General features: G+C 54.5%; 1 protein-coding gene across 3 annotated transcripts in view; it reads left to right on the top strand.

Moving 5' to 3' along the window:
- The window catches only part of LOC104147766 (talin-1), a 62,699-nt gene that overhangs the window by 44,905 nt on the left and 3,257 nt on the right, over positions 1–14,537 (top strand). For all 3 annotated transcript variants that reach the window (XM_068927939.1, XM_068927941.1, XM_068927940.1), the window contains exons 36-55: positions 33–173; positions 456–637; positions 1,079–1,211; positions 1,962–2,063; positions 2,194–2,364; positions 2,633–2,782; positions 3,155–3,256; positions 3,428–3,547; positions 3,913–4,059; positions 5,049–5,215; positions 5,603–5,786; positions 6,049–6,174; positions 6,490–6,606; positions 6,703–6,888; positions 7,062–7,169; positions 11,280–11,385; positions 11,593–11,717; positions 12,064–12,189; positions 13,208–13,270; positions 13,528–13,710. In XM_068927939.1, coding sequence (XP_068784040.1) covers positions 33–173; positions 456–637; positions 1,079–1,211; positions 1,962–2,063; positions 2,194–2,364; positions 2,633–2,782; positions 3,155–3,256; positions 3,428–3,547; positions 3,913–4,059; positions 5,049–5,215; positions 5,603–5,786; positions 6,049–6,174; positions 6,490–6,606; positions 6,703–6,888; positions 7,062–7,169; positions 11,280–11,385; positions 11,593–11,717; positions 12,064–12,189; positions 13,208–13,270; positions 13,528–13,710 — 2,739 coding nt within the window. The remainder of the gene's footprint in view (positions 1–32; positions 174–455; positions 638–1,078; positions 1,212–1,961; positions 2,064–2,193; positions 2,365–2,632; positions 2,783–3,154; positions 3,257–3,427; positions 3,548–3,912; positions 4,060–5,048; positions 5,216–5,602; positions 5,787–6,048; positions 6,175–6,489; positions 6,607–6,702; positions 6,889–7,061; positions 7,170–11,279; positions 11,386–11,592; positions 11,718–12,063; positions 12,190–13,207; positions 13,271–13,527; positions 13,711–14,537) is intronic.

The following is a 14,537-nucleotide window of genomic DNA, read 5'->3' as shown; positions in this document are numbered from 1 at the left end:
TAGGTAACTGCCTGGTTTCTCCTGTGTGCCAGGCCCTGGATGGTGCATTCAACGAGGAGAACCGGGAGCGGTGCCGTGCAGCCACAGCCCCTCTCATAGAGGCTGTGGATAACCTGACAGCCTTCGCCTCCAACCCAGAGTTTGCCACTGTTCCTGCCCAGATCAGCCCTGAGGTGAGATCGTGCAGGGGCAAGGAGGGGATGGTCAGGCTGGGATGGGAACTGCTGTAGGATGGGGAGGAGCTGTACTCTGCAGTGCGAGTCACTGGTGAGCTTGGGATGGGGCCCTAGCACAGAGCTGGCGCCTGAAGGGGAGGCGATGAGGAGGCAGTAGAGAGCCCTGGGCTTCAAAGGGCTGTACCTGGGCCTGGACTGCAGGAGAGGGGGTAATGTCCCTCACACAGGCCCTCGCACGCCTGTCCATCTGGGTGACTGGGCCATTGTTTCCCTGCGCAGGGACGCAGAGCCATGGAGCCCATCGTCTCTTCTGCCAAGACCATGCTGGAGAGCTCTGCCGGCCTCATTCAGACTGCTCGCTCTCTAGCCGTCAATCCCAAGGACCCACCCCAGTGGTCGGTGCTGGCTGGCCACTCTCGCACTGTCTCTGACTCCATCAAGAAGCTGATCACCAACATGAGGTGAGTGTGGGATGTGCTGTGCCGGGTCATCTCACTGCAGCCTGAACCCTCAGCTGTGGCTCTGTTTTCACTGATGAGTACCCTTGTTTGGGGATGCTCTGAGTGAGCACGCCTGGGACATTTTGGCTCATTTTCGTCCTGTTCTTCTCGACCACTGCCTGGGGAAGGCAAGGGATGGAAAGGAAGTTGCAGTCCTTTGTGTACCGCCCCAGAGCTGGCGTTGTAACCTTGCAGCGTTAAGATAGGTTGATTGTGGGGGACGATGCCCGTGTCCTGGCCCGGTGGGGTTATGGTACCTGGCTTGAATTCTAGGCTGCCCAAGGCTAAGGAGAGGGGTCCTGCCCCTTGCTGGCACCAGCCAAAGCTGGCAGTGCGGGGGGTGGCGTAGCACCTGCCAGCACCAGGCACGGCTTGTGTGGTACTGACCCATCTGTCACACAGGGACAAAGCTCCTGGACAGAGGGAGTGTGACGAGGCCATCGAGGTCCTGAACAGGTGCATGCGGGAGGTGGACCAGGCTTCCCTTGCTGCCATTAGCCAGCAGCTGGCCCCCCGAGAAGATATTTCCCAGGAGGTGAGTAGGGGGCATGCTACTCCAAAGCCTTCCCAGCCTCAGCATGCCTGTCTCGTGCAAGTGGGAAGTGCCTAACACCCAGCATGTGTTCCCAGAGTCCCTGCTGGCTTCCTCTGCTTTCACGCGGGGCTTCTTTACTGGCAGATCCCCGTGTTGCAGGGATCCATCCAAATACAGGGCAAGACAGGCAGGCTTGTTTCAAACTCTCCCTTGTGGGCCAAGCACCGCCTTGGAAAGGGAAGCTCTGCCTTGCCACCACCAGCTACAGCTCTTGCCATCACATCCCCTTTCTGGGATGAGCTGTCCCTCTCAACTGCGCGACATGCTGCTAGCACCCTCCACGGTCTGCTCTGGAGCCCTGGGACTAGCTCTTCTCCCAAGCTCAGGCCAGTTAACCCTGGAAGGAGTGTTTCAAAGGGATCTTCCTGTCCTCTGAGTCCCCATCAACGCAGCTTTGTTTCGCTCCTGCATGGTTCAGATGGTTACGTGACTGTCTGGCTCAGCTGTATGGAGCAGGGCTGTGCTCCTGTGGCAGCATGCTGAGCTGTGCTGTACCTAGGAAACGATGTCTCATTAAGCACTCCCTATATCCAGAGTTGCGGGGCCAGATATTCATCCAATAAGCCAGCACTTTGGAGCCCTGTGATCTTGTTGCTTAACTGGGACAGGAGTCCTTCCTCCCATCTTGCAGCAGAGCTCAGTGACACCAGCCCTGCTGTAGACTCATGCAAGGTGCTCTCTTTACACCAGGCTTTGCACAACCAGATGATCACAGCTGTTCAAGAGATCAACAACTTGATTGAGCCAGTGGCCAGTGCAGCCCGGGCTGAAGCCTCCCAGCTGGGACACAAGGTAACAGGAGGGGCAGGGATGGGGAGCTGTTGATTGGGCAGGTAAATGTGCATGGAGATGCTCACACTGGGACAGAGGCTCTAGCCAGCCTGTGCTAGAAGGTGCTGACACTAATGCTGCTCTTTCCTAGGTGTCCCAGATGGCTCAGTACTTTGAGCCACTCATTATGGCAGCTATTGGAGCTGCCTCCAAAACACCCAACCACCAGCAGCAGATGAACCTCCTGGACCAGACCAAAACGCTGGCTGAGTCTGCCCTGCAGATGTTGTACACAGCCAAGGAGGCTGGTGGGAACCCCAAGGTGAGCAGGAGGTACATGTGTTGGTGGCATGTTCCCTTTTGCATGTGGGTGTAGTTTGAGAGGCTTCAACATGTGCCACATGGCGTATGTTCGTGTGCTGGACATGGAGACCTGGGAAGAGACAGTGTGGAGGGGAGGGAAGAGATGCTCCCAGGACATGCCAGAGTGCATGCTTGTGTGTGCATGTGCACAAGCTAAGTGCGCAGCATCCCCTGTGGGAAGGCCCTGGAGAGCAGCTGCCTTCTCTCACTGTGGCTTGCCCTTGCAGCAAGCTGCCCACACCCAGGAGGCTCTGGAGGAGGCTGTGCAGATGATGAAGGAAGCTGTGGAGGATCTAACCACCACACTGAATGAGGCAGCCAGCGCTGCAGGTGTTGTTGGGGGCATGGTGGACTCCATCACCCAGGCCATCAACCAGGTGAGAGGACCACAGAGAGGGCCGGGTTGAAGCTGGGAGTGGGGGAGAGAAGCGATCGGGGTTGAACTCTACACTGGACGTTGTTGTTGCCTATTTTCCTGGGGATCCAGGTACTGAGCCCTGTTTGGGGAGGGGAGGAAACAGCACTGAGCCTAAACAGCCCACAGAAGCAAGGAGAGGTGCACACTGATATCCAGATCTGCCTCCTTGGAGCTCTGGGGGTCATGCTGAGGGAGGGAGCACTCAGAGCAGCCTGAGGCCATCGCAAGTGTAGGCCCAGGCAGGTTAGCACAAGCCTCCTGCTGTGGAGCACAGTCAAGGAGGGTCTGTGGGCTGCGGCTGGAGCCGAACTCTCCTGATGTTCTCTTGCAGCTGGATGAGGGGCCAGTGGGTGAGCCAGAAGGGTCCTTTGTGGACTACCAGACCACCATGGTCAAGACAGCCAAGGCTATTGCAGTGACCGTGCAGGAGATGGTGAGTGCCACGGCCAGCAAGCATGCCAATGCCCCCTTGTATACCCCTGCTCAAGAGGGGAAGGAAACAGACAGGAGAGCCACGGTCTCACCCAGCTTGGGGACGTTGCCCTCCTTGCTTTCCTGCCCCAACGTAGGGCCTATCTGACTTTGGCTCTTCTTCCTCCTGCAGGTCACCAAATCCACCACCAACCCAGATGAGTTGGGCATACTGGCCAACCAACTCACCAATGACTACGGGCAGCTGGCACAAGAGGCCAAGCCAGCTGCGCTCACTGCTGAGAATGAGGAGGTAGGAGCAGCGAAACCATGAGGTCTCCCAGTGAGCATGGGGAGAAGTACTAGAATATGTCATAGGGAAGAGCAGGATTTCCTGGAGTGTGAGAGCAGAGATTGAGAGGCCCTCAAACTTCCCGTCAGAGGTGAGGGGAGGCAGCATTCAGACCTCCCCTGCAACCATGTGTGGAAATGTGAAACAAAGCTGTGTTTCCCTTTGGCAGGGCAGCAGTAGATCTCCTGAATGGGAGGACTGGCAGAGAGGGGCAGTATTGGGAAATCCTGTTTGGAGCTGGGTTGGGGGGGGGGGTGCGTCCCATTAGGTATCACGGATGCAAGGGTTAGTTCCCTTCCAGCTCTCACATGCGTATTTGCTTCCAGATTGGCTCCCACATCAAGCGCCGGGTGCAGGAGCTGGGTCATGGCTGTGCCGCCCTGGTAACCAAGGCGGGAGCCTTGCAGTGCAGCCCCAGTGATGCCTATACCAAGAAGGAGCTGATAGAGAGCGCACGCAAGGTTTCTGAGAAGGTGAGCAGCCCAGAGGGTCCTGGAGCAGGTAGCAGGAGAGAGGGGGAACAGCGCGGTGAGGCAGATGGAGGGAGGGATGTTGGACTAAGCCACCAGCCCTCTGAGCTGCTGTGCTGGGTTCTCCCATGGACCTGCTGGGCTCTACATGCGCTCTCAGCCCCACTTGCCCTGGCACCATTCAGCTGACAAGGTGGAGGATAGATCCCCCTTTGACTGTCCAGGCACCGTAATAGCCACTTTTGTTGTGATGGGCAAGTGTGATGTCCGGGTGCTGCCTGCTGAAGTGCTGGTGATGACTTGCCAGAGGAGACTAAGTTCCACAGTGATGGCAGCCCAAGCTCCTCTAAATCAGCCCTTGTAGTGGTATGTATTGCATTTGCTGCATCTCTAGCAAGCCTGCATCTCATATTGGGTGGTAGATCTCTGCTGCAGTTTTTGCTGATAAAGTAGAAAACATCTCGTCTGTCAGTCAGTCTAGAGAACACGCTTATTAATAACAGACAAAAACATGCCTTAAAAAAATCTCGTTGATAAGGGTAGATTTGCAATACTTGTAAGCAAGATTACGAAAGCAAAATAAACACTTTGTTCATAACTTCCTGACACCTGTCTGCATGCTCAGGGCCTCCTGCAGGTTCTTTGTTTCCGAGATTACTTTCCATCAGGAAACTTATTCTCCTATGAGTGTTTGCCAAAGTAGAGAAATTGAGTTTAACAGTTAAAGAAGGAAAGAGCTGTAACGTTCTGATACCCGTCATTCAAACTTTACTCATTTGGAAATTGTCAGAGCCCCGTATCTCCTGTACCCCCAAACAGGATAGTTACAAAATATAAATAAATGAAAGCTAACAAAGGATGGTCAAACCTCACGGTTTCTGTTTCCCCCTTCTTAGTTTGAATCTGTCCTGGGGGAGGTGTCGGAGAACACGTACGGTAGGGACTGCCTGGATTTGCTCTGCTCACCAAGTCACCCTGCGTGTTTCCTTCAGGTGTCTCATGTGCTAGCAGCCCTGCAGGCTGGGAACCGTGGGACGCAAGCCTGTATTACAGCAGCCAGTGCTGTCTCTGGCATCATTGCTGATCTCGACACCACCATCATGTTTGCCACTGCAGGAACCCTCAATCGAGAGAACTCCGAGACCTTCGCTGACCACAGGTACGAGGGAGATACAACACCTCATCTGGTCACTGCCCAACCAGAGTTGGGGGATCAGGCCATGTCCCACAGTCTCCTGTCTTTGTTGGCTGTGGACCAGCCCCAAGAAGACCGGCACGGTCCAGGTCACGCTAGCTCTGTTTCCCCCTCACCTCATATGGACAGAAGGCAGAGCTTAAGATCTTTCTAAATCCCTGACACGCACATGAGATGTACTCTCCCTCTGTGTTACGGCACCTGGCCAGGTTCTTGGCACGTTGTCCTACTGTGGCTACACAAGGAATGTTACGTGCGTGTAGAGAGCAGATGCTTGTCCGTCAGTCCTTAACACGCTGCATCAATGCACAAATACAGGGCTGTATTCTCTCTGACCCTTGTTCTCCCCAGGGAGGGCATCTTGAAGACAGCCAAGGCGCTGGTGGAAGACACCAAGGTGCTGGTGCAGAATGCCACGGCCAGCCAGGAGAAGCTAGCCCAGGCTGCACAGTCCTCTGTATCCACCATCACCCGCCTGGCAGAAGTGGTGAAGCTGGGTGCTGCCAGCCTGGGCTCTGAAGACCCTGAGACTCAGGTAGCGGGGGGCGTCTGGGATGAAGGAGGCTACTCATAGCTTTCTTGAGGTGGTTGGAGATGACGGTTTAGGATGGTGCTCTGGGCTGGACTCTGTATGTCTCAGTGAGGGCTGACTGGGTTTTCGCTGGTGTCAGCAGAGCTGGCTGAGCTGGACTCGGGGTACACTGGGTTACATCTGTGCCCAGATTTCCCACTCTAGGGCCACCACCAGGCTCAGTGTGACTGTAGGCAAGCCATTACCCTGGTCTTACTTTCCCTAGGTGGTTCTGATCAATGCTGTGAAGGATGTGGCCAAGGCACTTGGAGACCTGATCAGTGCCACTAAGGCAGCTGCTGGCAAAGCTGGGGATGACCCTGCTGTCTACCAATTGAAGAACTCTGCTAAGGTCTGAGTTGGGGCATGCTGGGCTGATGGGAAAGAGAGGATGGGGCAGGAGGGCTAGAGAAAGAGTCGAAGGCCTTCTGTCCCTGTCTAGGGGCAGGTGAGGAAGTGGGAGGCAGATTCAGGGGGAAGGGGTTGGGTACAGAAATGAGGGGGGCACAACATGCAGAGGAAGCCCTAATGGAAGAAGAAAGCGAGGTGATGTGAGTCGGGTATGGGGAAGGGGCAATTTTGGGCCAAATCAAGATGGAAGAAAAGGTATTAGCTGCATCCAAGAGCTTGCATGGGACCTAGCCTGGCTCATTTCTCCCTTCAACAGGTGATGGTCACAAATGTGACTTCCTTGCTGAAGACAGTGAAGGCTGTTGAGGATGAGGCCACGAAGGGGACGCGGGCACTGGAGGCCACGATTGAGCACATACGCCAAGAGCTGGCAGTGAGTACGGCTCCAAACCAGGCAACCTTGGTGCCTCGGCTGAAGTCCTACCTGCAAAGCTGCCTTTACGCCTCACCTCTGCTTCTCATCTTACAGGTCTTCTCCAGCCCAGTGCCTCCTGCCAAGACTTCAACTCCGGAGGACTTTATCCGTATGACAAAAGGCATCACCATGGCAACAGCCAAGGCTGTGGCTGCTGGCAACTCATGTCGGCAGGAGGACGTCATCGCCACAGCAAACCTGAGCCGTCGCGCCATCGCTGATATGCTGCGCTCCTGCAAGGTACCGTCACGTGGGTGGGCTTTGTTTGTGGGCACACAGGTCCAGCACAGGTTTGCCTGGAGCAGCATGCACCCTACCAGTGGCTGCAGGTGCCCTGGCACAAGCCTAGTTGTTGCTCAGGGCTGTGGAAGAGCATCTGGATGTGAAACAGGGTTGCTGTCTGTGATTTTCAGGAAGCCGCCTACCACCCAGAGGTGAGCGCAGACGTGCGCCAGCGGGCGCTCCGCTTTGGCAAGGAGTGTGCTGATGGCTACTTGGAGCTGCTGGAGCACGTACTGGTGGTGAGTGTCCCTACCCCAACTCGCACAGTTTGCCGAAGCAGCCCTTGGACACCAGGGTACTCCACAAATCTCCAAATTCCTCTGGGCTCTGCAGCCTCCCTCTGAGATCCTTTTACACACTCCTCCTTGCTGCCTCTACATGAGCTGCATGTAGCCAGACCCCTGTTGTGGGGCTGAAGGCAAGGTGAGGAGATGGTGTGTCCTGGCCACCAGCATGAACGTCAGACTGCCTGATCCAGGAAGGCCTGTTCTTCAGCTCCTGGCGTAAGGAAGAGACCTGCTTGCTGACTTGAGACTGCACAGCACACTGCTCCATGCAGGCTGCCCACTTGAGTCTTTATCCAGTGCTCCTGGGGAGTTGCGTAGCCTTGCTGAACTCTGTGCTGAGCAGCTCTACTACTGCAGTGCCCTGGGCTAGTTTTGTTAAAGTTACTTTGACCTGAACTAGGCAGTGGCTGTCAACTCATCCTTGAAGAGCTAGTGCTAGATTCCTCTCCCACTCCCTGCCCCTCTACCTAATGCGTGGCCCCCTCCCTGGTCTTGCACAAGAAAGGAGCATCTCCCATTTTCCCTAATTGCTTAGACTGGCAAAATGCAGGTGAGCAGGCATGGGAGTGCTCCTTATAATTGCTTAAGGAAGCAGATGTCGGAGATGAGCAGTCTCTAAAGAAAAGTATTTATCCAACAACAGATGGAGATTGACTGGCCGTAAACAGATGGAGGCAGGAAATTTGACAACACCAGAACAAAGTCCTGAAACAGCTTCCGTTAAGAGTGGTGGGAGTAAGAAACTTTAGCTAGTGTGGAAGCAGAGCTTGTTAAGCTTGTCAAAGGGAGCGTTAGATGAGCAGTGCCTGCAACGGCAGAGCTGTTGACTGCAAAGGCCAGCTGCACCCTTTTGATCCACTCTCCCTATAGCTTACTCCTCCAGAGTAATTCAGTTGACTGCTTTAATTAGCTTTCCACAAGATCAGTGTGGTTTACATGAAGCAAATTAAGAATGAATTAGCCAAGGGACTGGAAGAAGGGATCCAATGAAGTAGTTCCAGTAGTTTGCATTCTTGGCAAGATAGTAAAGATGAAGCTGGGTTTGCTGGAAGGATGCACAAAACCAGTGGCTGGGGAGCTTCTGATAACTCTGGAATTGGAGTAATGAAAACCAGTGAGGATGAGTCAGTTATGCAGGTTATGCATAACTGTTGGTTAAATAGGATTGTTTAAATGCCTGTTGTTCAGATTCACTAAATGTAAGGCCAGAAAGTTCAGACCATTTAGTTTCTTGCAAAGAAAACTGAGTTCCTTTAGGAAGAGCGTAACTAGCACTGGCAGAACAAAGAGAAGCTGGGTGGGAGTTGATGGCTGGAGATTGAAACCAAACACAGGTGAAATCAAAGTTTCATCTGAAGATGACCACCGGGCTACAATGCCGAGGGGAGCAGTGAGTTTTCCATGCTCTGAATCTAGATCAAATGTCTGTCTGGAAGATGCTTTAGCTGCACGTAAGTCATCACAGCCCAGACCGAAATACTAGGTGAAATTCTCTGGCTGACCTGTTGTTAACAGATAATTGGGCTGATGACTTAATGCAGCAATTCCCAAGGTCAGTCTACTTGCAGAAGCATGCTATTTGACTGTATTTTGGATGTAACTGTCCAGCTGACATGTGATGTCTCTTTAATAGCAGTCACGTGGTACGTCTAGTAAAATGTTTACTAGAGGTGCATTTTAGTAAGCGTATAGCCTCCAGGATACTTTCAGCTCTAGCTAGAGCCCGTTTAGCAATTTTAAACAGATTGCTAGAGCAGACTTAAGAATATGGCACTTTGTCTGGACATGCTCATGATAGCAAACTGGTCATCACTGCATACTGTCAGCTTGGGAATCCCTCACCCCATGCAAGTCCTGCAAATTTGCTAGGATGGCACCACACAAGTGCAGAACAAAATTCCTGTAAGAATCGGCACTGGACTCCCACAGCCGTCACAGCGCTCTGATCTGTGAAGACTGGAACCAAGAACACTGGTCACATTTATGAGAGGGTAGCAGGCTCCTGAGGAGCAGTGAGTGGAAAGGACATAGAGGTGCTGCAGGTGCGACTTGCTGTGAACTCTCATGTGCTGCTGTAGCTCGGAGAGCACGGCTGATTCCTGTTCTGTATAAAGAGGATCTCAAGTTAGATTGTGGATGTGACTCTGCCTTACCCCCCAGCAGCAGCAAGACCATAGCTGTGTCCCTTTGGGAACTGACATCTCATTCAGAATGTGAACAAGGGTTTGGTTAGAGTTCAGGAAAGAGCCGCAAGAATTATTTGACTCTGGATGGAAAACACGGCTCCCAGCAAAAGAGTAAGAAAGTTAGCATATTTCATTGGGGAGGGGAAGGAATTTGAACCTCCACGGGGAATTGGTATTTGGTAACAGTAGGCCTCCCTCTATTTACAAAAAAAAAAAAAAAAAAAAAAAAAAAAAAAAAAAAACAGAAAAATCCAATAGCTGAAAACTGTAGTCAAGCAATCCAGAGTGGGTAGAAAAAAGGTGCAGAGGGAGAAGAGGAGGACAGCCGCTCCTTAGCTGCTCTGGGCGTAGATGGGTTTCCAGCCCTTGGAGCCTCTCAGTCTAGACAGCATGCCTCGTCCCGGGGCGACCCTGGCTCCACGCGCGCTGCCTGGAGGAACTGGGTGAGGCTGGCTGGGCAGAAGTATGAATTAATGATCATAGCACTGCTCCTGACCTGGTACCTCTGATCCTTCGTTCTGACCTCTTCTTTTGGTCTCTCTTTGCCCCTTCTCTGGGGACCACCCGCCTTTCTGTGCTCCCTGCCACACCTTTCTCTGCCACGGCAGTCATGGCCCTCCCTCGCTCTCCCCCTGCTTCCCTGATGCCTGTGGCTCTCGCAGGGTTTGAGCCCACCCTCCTAGTGCACAGCATGCATGTTGGAGCCTGCAGGAGCCTTACCCCGAGTGCGCCGCCTTCTCCATCACGTTTGTGTCCTTGTCAGGGCGTTCACTGCCTTCTTCTCTCTCTTCTCTATCCTTTCCTTTCAGCCAGTGAGTAAGGTGAAACATGGTGTGACTCTTGGTTTCTAACTTCTGCATGAGCCTTGGTCACGGCTTGTTTGTGTGCCCAGCCTGATGCTGGGGTGGCACTGTGCATGTGTGTGGACTTTTGGAAGGACTCTGCAGTGTCTCTCTGCGTGTATACTCACACCTGCTCTAGTTGATGCTCGCCCCGTGCTTGGCATGTATGTTGCGTGAGCTGGGTCGGGGTGTGCGTGGGTCGGGGTGTACGTGGGCTGTGCGATGCCTGCTCTCTGCCTGTCCTGGGTGACAGGTGGTAGGAAGCTCTATGTGTGCGTATATACTAGGTGAAGCAGGGCTCTGTGTGTGCACACACACGCATGTGGTGTGCTGGGAGGCCTCGGGTGTGCTGTGGTGTGTGCATGTTTGGGCTCCAGGGGAGCATGCTCCTCAGCTCTCCTCTGTCTGCCTTTATAGGACTGTCTTGAGGGACTGGGATGTGGCACCAGTGTCTTCCCCTGCACATCCCACATTTGCAGCCAGACTACTGGAAATGGGAAAGGGAGGGGAAAGTGATTCTGGGGCTTGAAATGCTTTGGAGGAAGAGTGCAATCCTGGACGAGGTAGTCCTGGAGTGCCAGAAGAGACTTAAACCTGAGGAACTTACTGCTGCAAGACGTCCCACAGGGCTAAGGAGAAGATCATCTTTTTCCCATTCAGAATGAGACCAGGCAGCATCACTTCAGAAAGGACTGCAGACAATCACTATTACATACACGAGGAAGGGGCAGCACCTGCGGGGGGACTGGGGAACCTGCCGTCCTTCCCTGGGGAGAGCACCTTGAATAGACCAGTGGGGACTCCTTGCTGTGCAATGGCTGGTGTGTGGCACTAACAGCAACCTGAAATGACAATGGATGAGCCGCAGGCAGGACTGACAGACCCTGTTCCAGGCAGATGATTTCTGGGGTTGAGGGGCAAATACAGGGTTATGAGAGACTATCAGGTAGGGTCATGCAGGGAAGGAAAGGTTATGGACCCATCACCTGCTTCATGGTCTGCCTACCTGGCTCATATCTGCTCTTTTCCCCCAGATCCTACAGAAGCCAACTCATGAGCTGAAGCAGCAGCTGGCTGGATACTCTAAGCGCGTGGCCAGCTCCGTCACTGAACTCATCCAGGCTGCTGAGGCCATGAAAGGTAAGCCCATGTTAGGGTTGCTTCTGTCTTGGGGGACAGGATCTAGGGCCATGATTACGGTCTGGGTCTGAGTAGCTGATGGGAGTAGGTAGGGTGAGAGCCTGCCCCATCCCCACAGGTGGGAGTGAGTGGAGCTAGGGGTCCCAACCAGAAATTAAGCCTTGTGCAGGTTTAGCCTATGCCTATCTTGGTTCCTGTGTTTTCTAGGGACGGAGTGGGTTGACCCAGAAGATCCCACTGTCATTGCTGAGAATGAGCTGTTGGGGGCAGCGGCTGCCATTGAGGCTGCAGCCAAGAAACTGGAGCAGCTGAAACCAAGGGCCAAGCCCAAGGTAGTGGTGCTGAGCCCTGCCTGATGCCCTGTGCTGAGCTTCGAGCAAGCTGGGGGCTCTCCTACCTGTATGTCTGTCTCTCAGCCTCAGTTGAGCATGAGGGGTTATGCATGGGAAGCCCCATCCAACAGAGTCTTCCTTTTTCTTCCTGCACTCCTGCCTCTCCACATCCCCAGCTGGACCTTTCTCCTGTAGCCCCTTCCCCGCTGTGTCCCACAGCCATAGTTCCTCTCTCCATCTCTGTATGTGCGCACCTCTCAGCCCCCTGCCAACTTCCATAGCTTCCTGCCCTACGCTGTTTCCCAACACCCCTATCTAGGACTCACGCCCCTGTTTTTATCTACAGCAAGCAGATGAGAGTCTGAACTTTGAGGAGCAAATCCTGGAAGCTGCCAAATCCATTGCTGCAGCCACAAGCGCCCTGGTGAAGGCAGCCTCAGCAGCCCAGCGAGAATTGGTGGCCCAAGGAAAGGTAAGGCTGGAGGGAGGACAGAAACAGGCAGCAGGCGAGTCTGTGGTGAAGCATCGTATGTGCAGTTATGGGATCCTGAGCTGTCCTTTGGGTCTTGGACCCTCCACAACCCATGGCGAGTGAGCTTGCACAGAGAAGGCTCTGAGGCGAGTGTGGCTGGTGGACAGCGTTTTCCCCCTGCACACCACCCTCAGGAGAGCCTTATGCAGCAGGATCCCTGCTGGAGGAGGAAGCAAGAGCGTGGGAGATGGTTCAGAGATGTGTGAGGACAACCAGTGGGCAGCAAAACAGCCTAATCATGGAGATGCACAGCAGTTAGTCTGGTTAATGCAGCCAAAGAGCAGTTATAGGTGACCAGAGCCCAGCTGATGGGGACTCATCGCAAATGCGATCCCAGGGGCCCTGCGTCAGGCAGACAGGTAAAACTAGTCCCGTGGCTGGAGGCGTGAAGCTGAACTTGCAAAGAGATAAGGTGCGGAGATTTAACAGAAAGGGCAGATGGATCTAAGGCTTTGTTCGGTTCTCTGTTACAACCATCTTTTGGTTGAGACTGGGGTGTATTTCTAGAGGGACTGTTCCTGTTCCTGCTGTTGGGCTTTGAGGCAGGAGTTGGTCTAGGGAAGAGCTGAAAGGCCTGTGTAATGCGGAGCGTTAGCTTAGTCTCTTATGGTGAAAGGGTCAGTGGCTGCCCCCCTCTGCCCTTTCGGAGAGACAGCTCCAGGAGAGGACAGCCGCCCCAGCAGCACTGACACACAGCTGAGGTACCTGCGCAGTGCCAGGCCCAGGGGCGCAAGCCCTCAAAGCCTGGGAACCTGTGGCCTGCTGCAGGACTTGGCTGCAGAGGGAGCAGCAAAGGCACGTGCCACCAGGCAGCCCTCCCCGTGGCACGGGGGATATCCTGGCACTGGGCAGCAGAGCAGCCTGGGAACACTGCAGCGTGCGCTGCTGACTGCCCTTGTGTCTCACAGCAAGGGACACACGGGGCAGTGAGACTCACTCCTCCTCTCCTGGCTCACAGGTGGGTGCCATCCCAGCCAACGCAGTGGACGATGGACAGTGGTCCCAGGGACTCATTTCAGCCGTGAGTATCAACAGCGTGTGTGGTGCCCATGGGATGGGAGGTCCTTCTCACAGGTCCTGCTGCAAAGACAGAGACACTGAGCTTGTGCTCCTCCATGGAGGAAGCAGCTGCATTTCTGGCTCCCGTTCCCATCATCTGGGTCACGATGTGGGAGCTGCTAGTCTCCACCCCTTGCCCCACACCTCTTGGGAGCAGTCTAGGCGTACCCTCGCCTGAGGAGGCTCCTACCTCCTCGCTAATACCTTCTCTCCCTCCAGGCACGCATGGTAGCTGCTGCCACCAACAATCTGTGTGAAGCCGCCAATGCAGCAGTGCAAGGCCACGCCAGCGAAGAGAAACTCATCTCATCAGCCAAGCAGGTGGCTGCCTCCACAGCACAGCTCCTGGTGGCCTGCAAGGTGAAGGCTGACCATGACTCAGAAGCCATGAAGAGGCTCCAGGTGAGTCCCAGTCTGCCTCTGTGCACCTCCTGCACTAACTGGCTCCTTCAGGCTCCCAAACATCAAACTGAGTGCTCAAGGGGTGGGTGGGAGTGAGATCAGAGCACGTGGGGAAGTTTTGATGGGACCATGGCACAGCAGAAGGATGTCTGAGCGGAGGCGTCTCCCCAAGGCTCACACTCCCTGCCTGCATACCATTGTTGGAGGCTTTCTCGGGGCCTGCCCCAGGGGTGCCAGCAGAGAGGGCTCCCTGCTGGAAGCAAAGGCTGAGCAGAGTTTGGCCACGCTGGCCCAGGCGAGTGTGCATCGGCCACCGCTGCTCCCTGTGCTCTAAGGGAATGCCTGTGGCCTGCTGTGAGCCTACTCCTGCCCTGCAGTAGGAGCAGAGTGCCAGGCCTGCCATGCTGCCCCAGCCAGGCCCGTGTTTCTTATAACGAATGATTTCTTTTAGCCCCACCAGTGCTCCTGTGCATCAAACCCAAGGGTGTGTCCAGGCACTGTGGGCAGCCACCTCCCAAGCTTGGTGGCTGGGCCTGTCATGGGAGGAACGGAGGGAAGTAGGTTATCCATGAAGTGCTCGGAGGCTGGCATCTAGCACAGGACAGCAGTGGTCATTGGAGCACAAACTCCAGGAAGCTTGGACTTCACTGGTTAACTGTGTGCTGGGCGCATGCATAATCCTGGGCTGCTGTACGCCAGGGCTCAGTTACTGAGCCTGGGGGCGTTCAGACCTAATCGTCTGTCACGGGAACGATTGAAATGTGTGCACCGGATCATTGGCGTTTGAGAGGTTAACATTTTGGGCATGTTTTGCAGTGCCTTGCTCT

Source organism: Struthio camelus, chromosome Z (assembly GCF_040807025.1).
Source record: "Struthio camelus isolate bStrCam1 chromosome Z, bStrCam1.hap1, whole genome shotgun sequence".
NCBI lineage: Eukaryota > Metazoa > Chordata > Aves > Struthioniformes > Struthionidae > Struthio > Struthio camelus.
The sequence above is the reverse complement of the archived record's forward strand: the minus strand, read 5'-3'. Positions and strand labels throughout refer to the sequence as shown.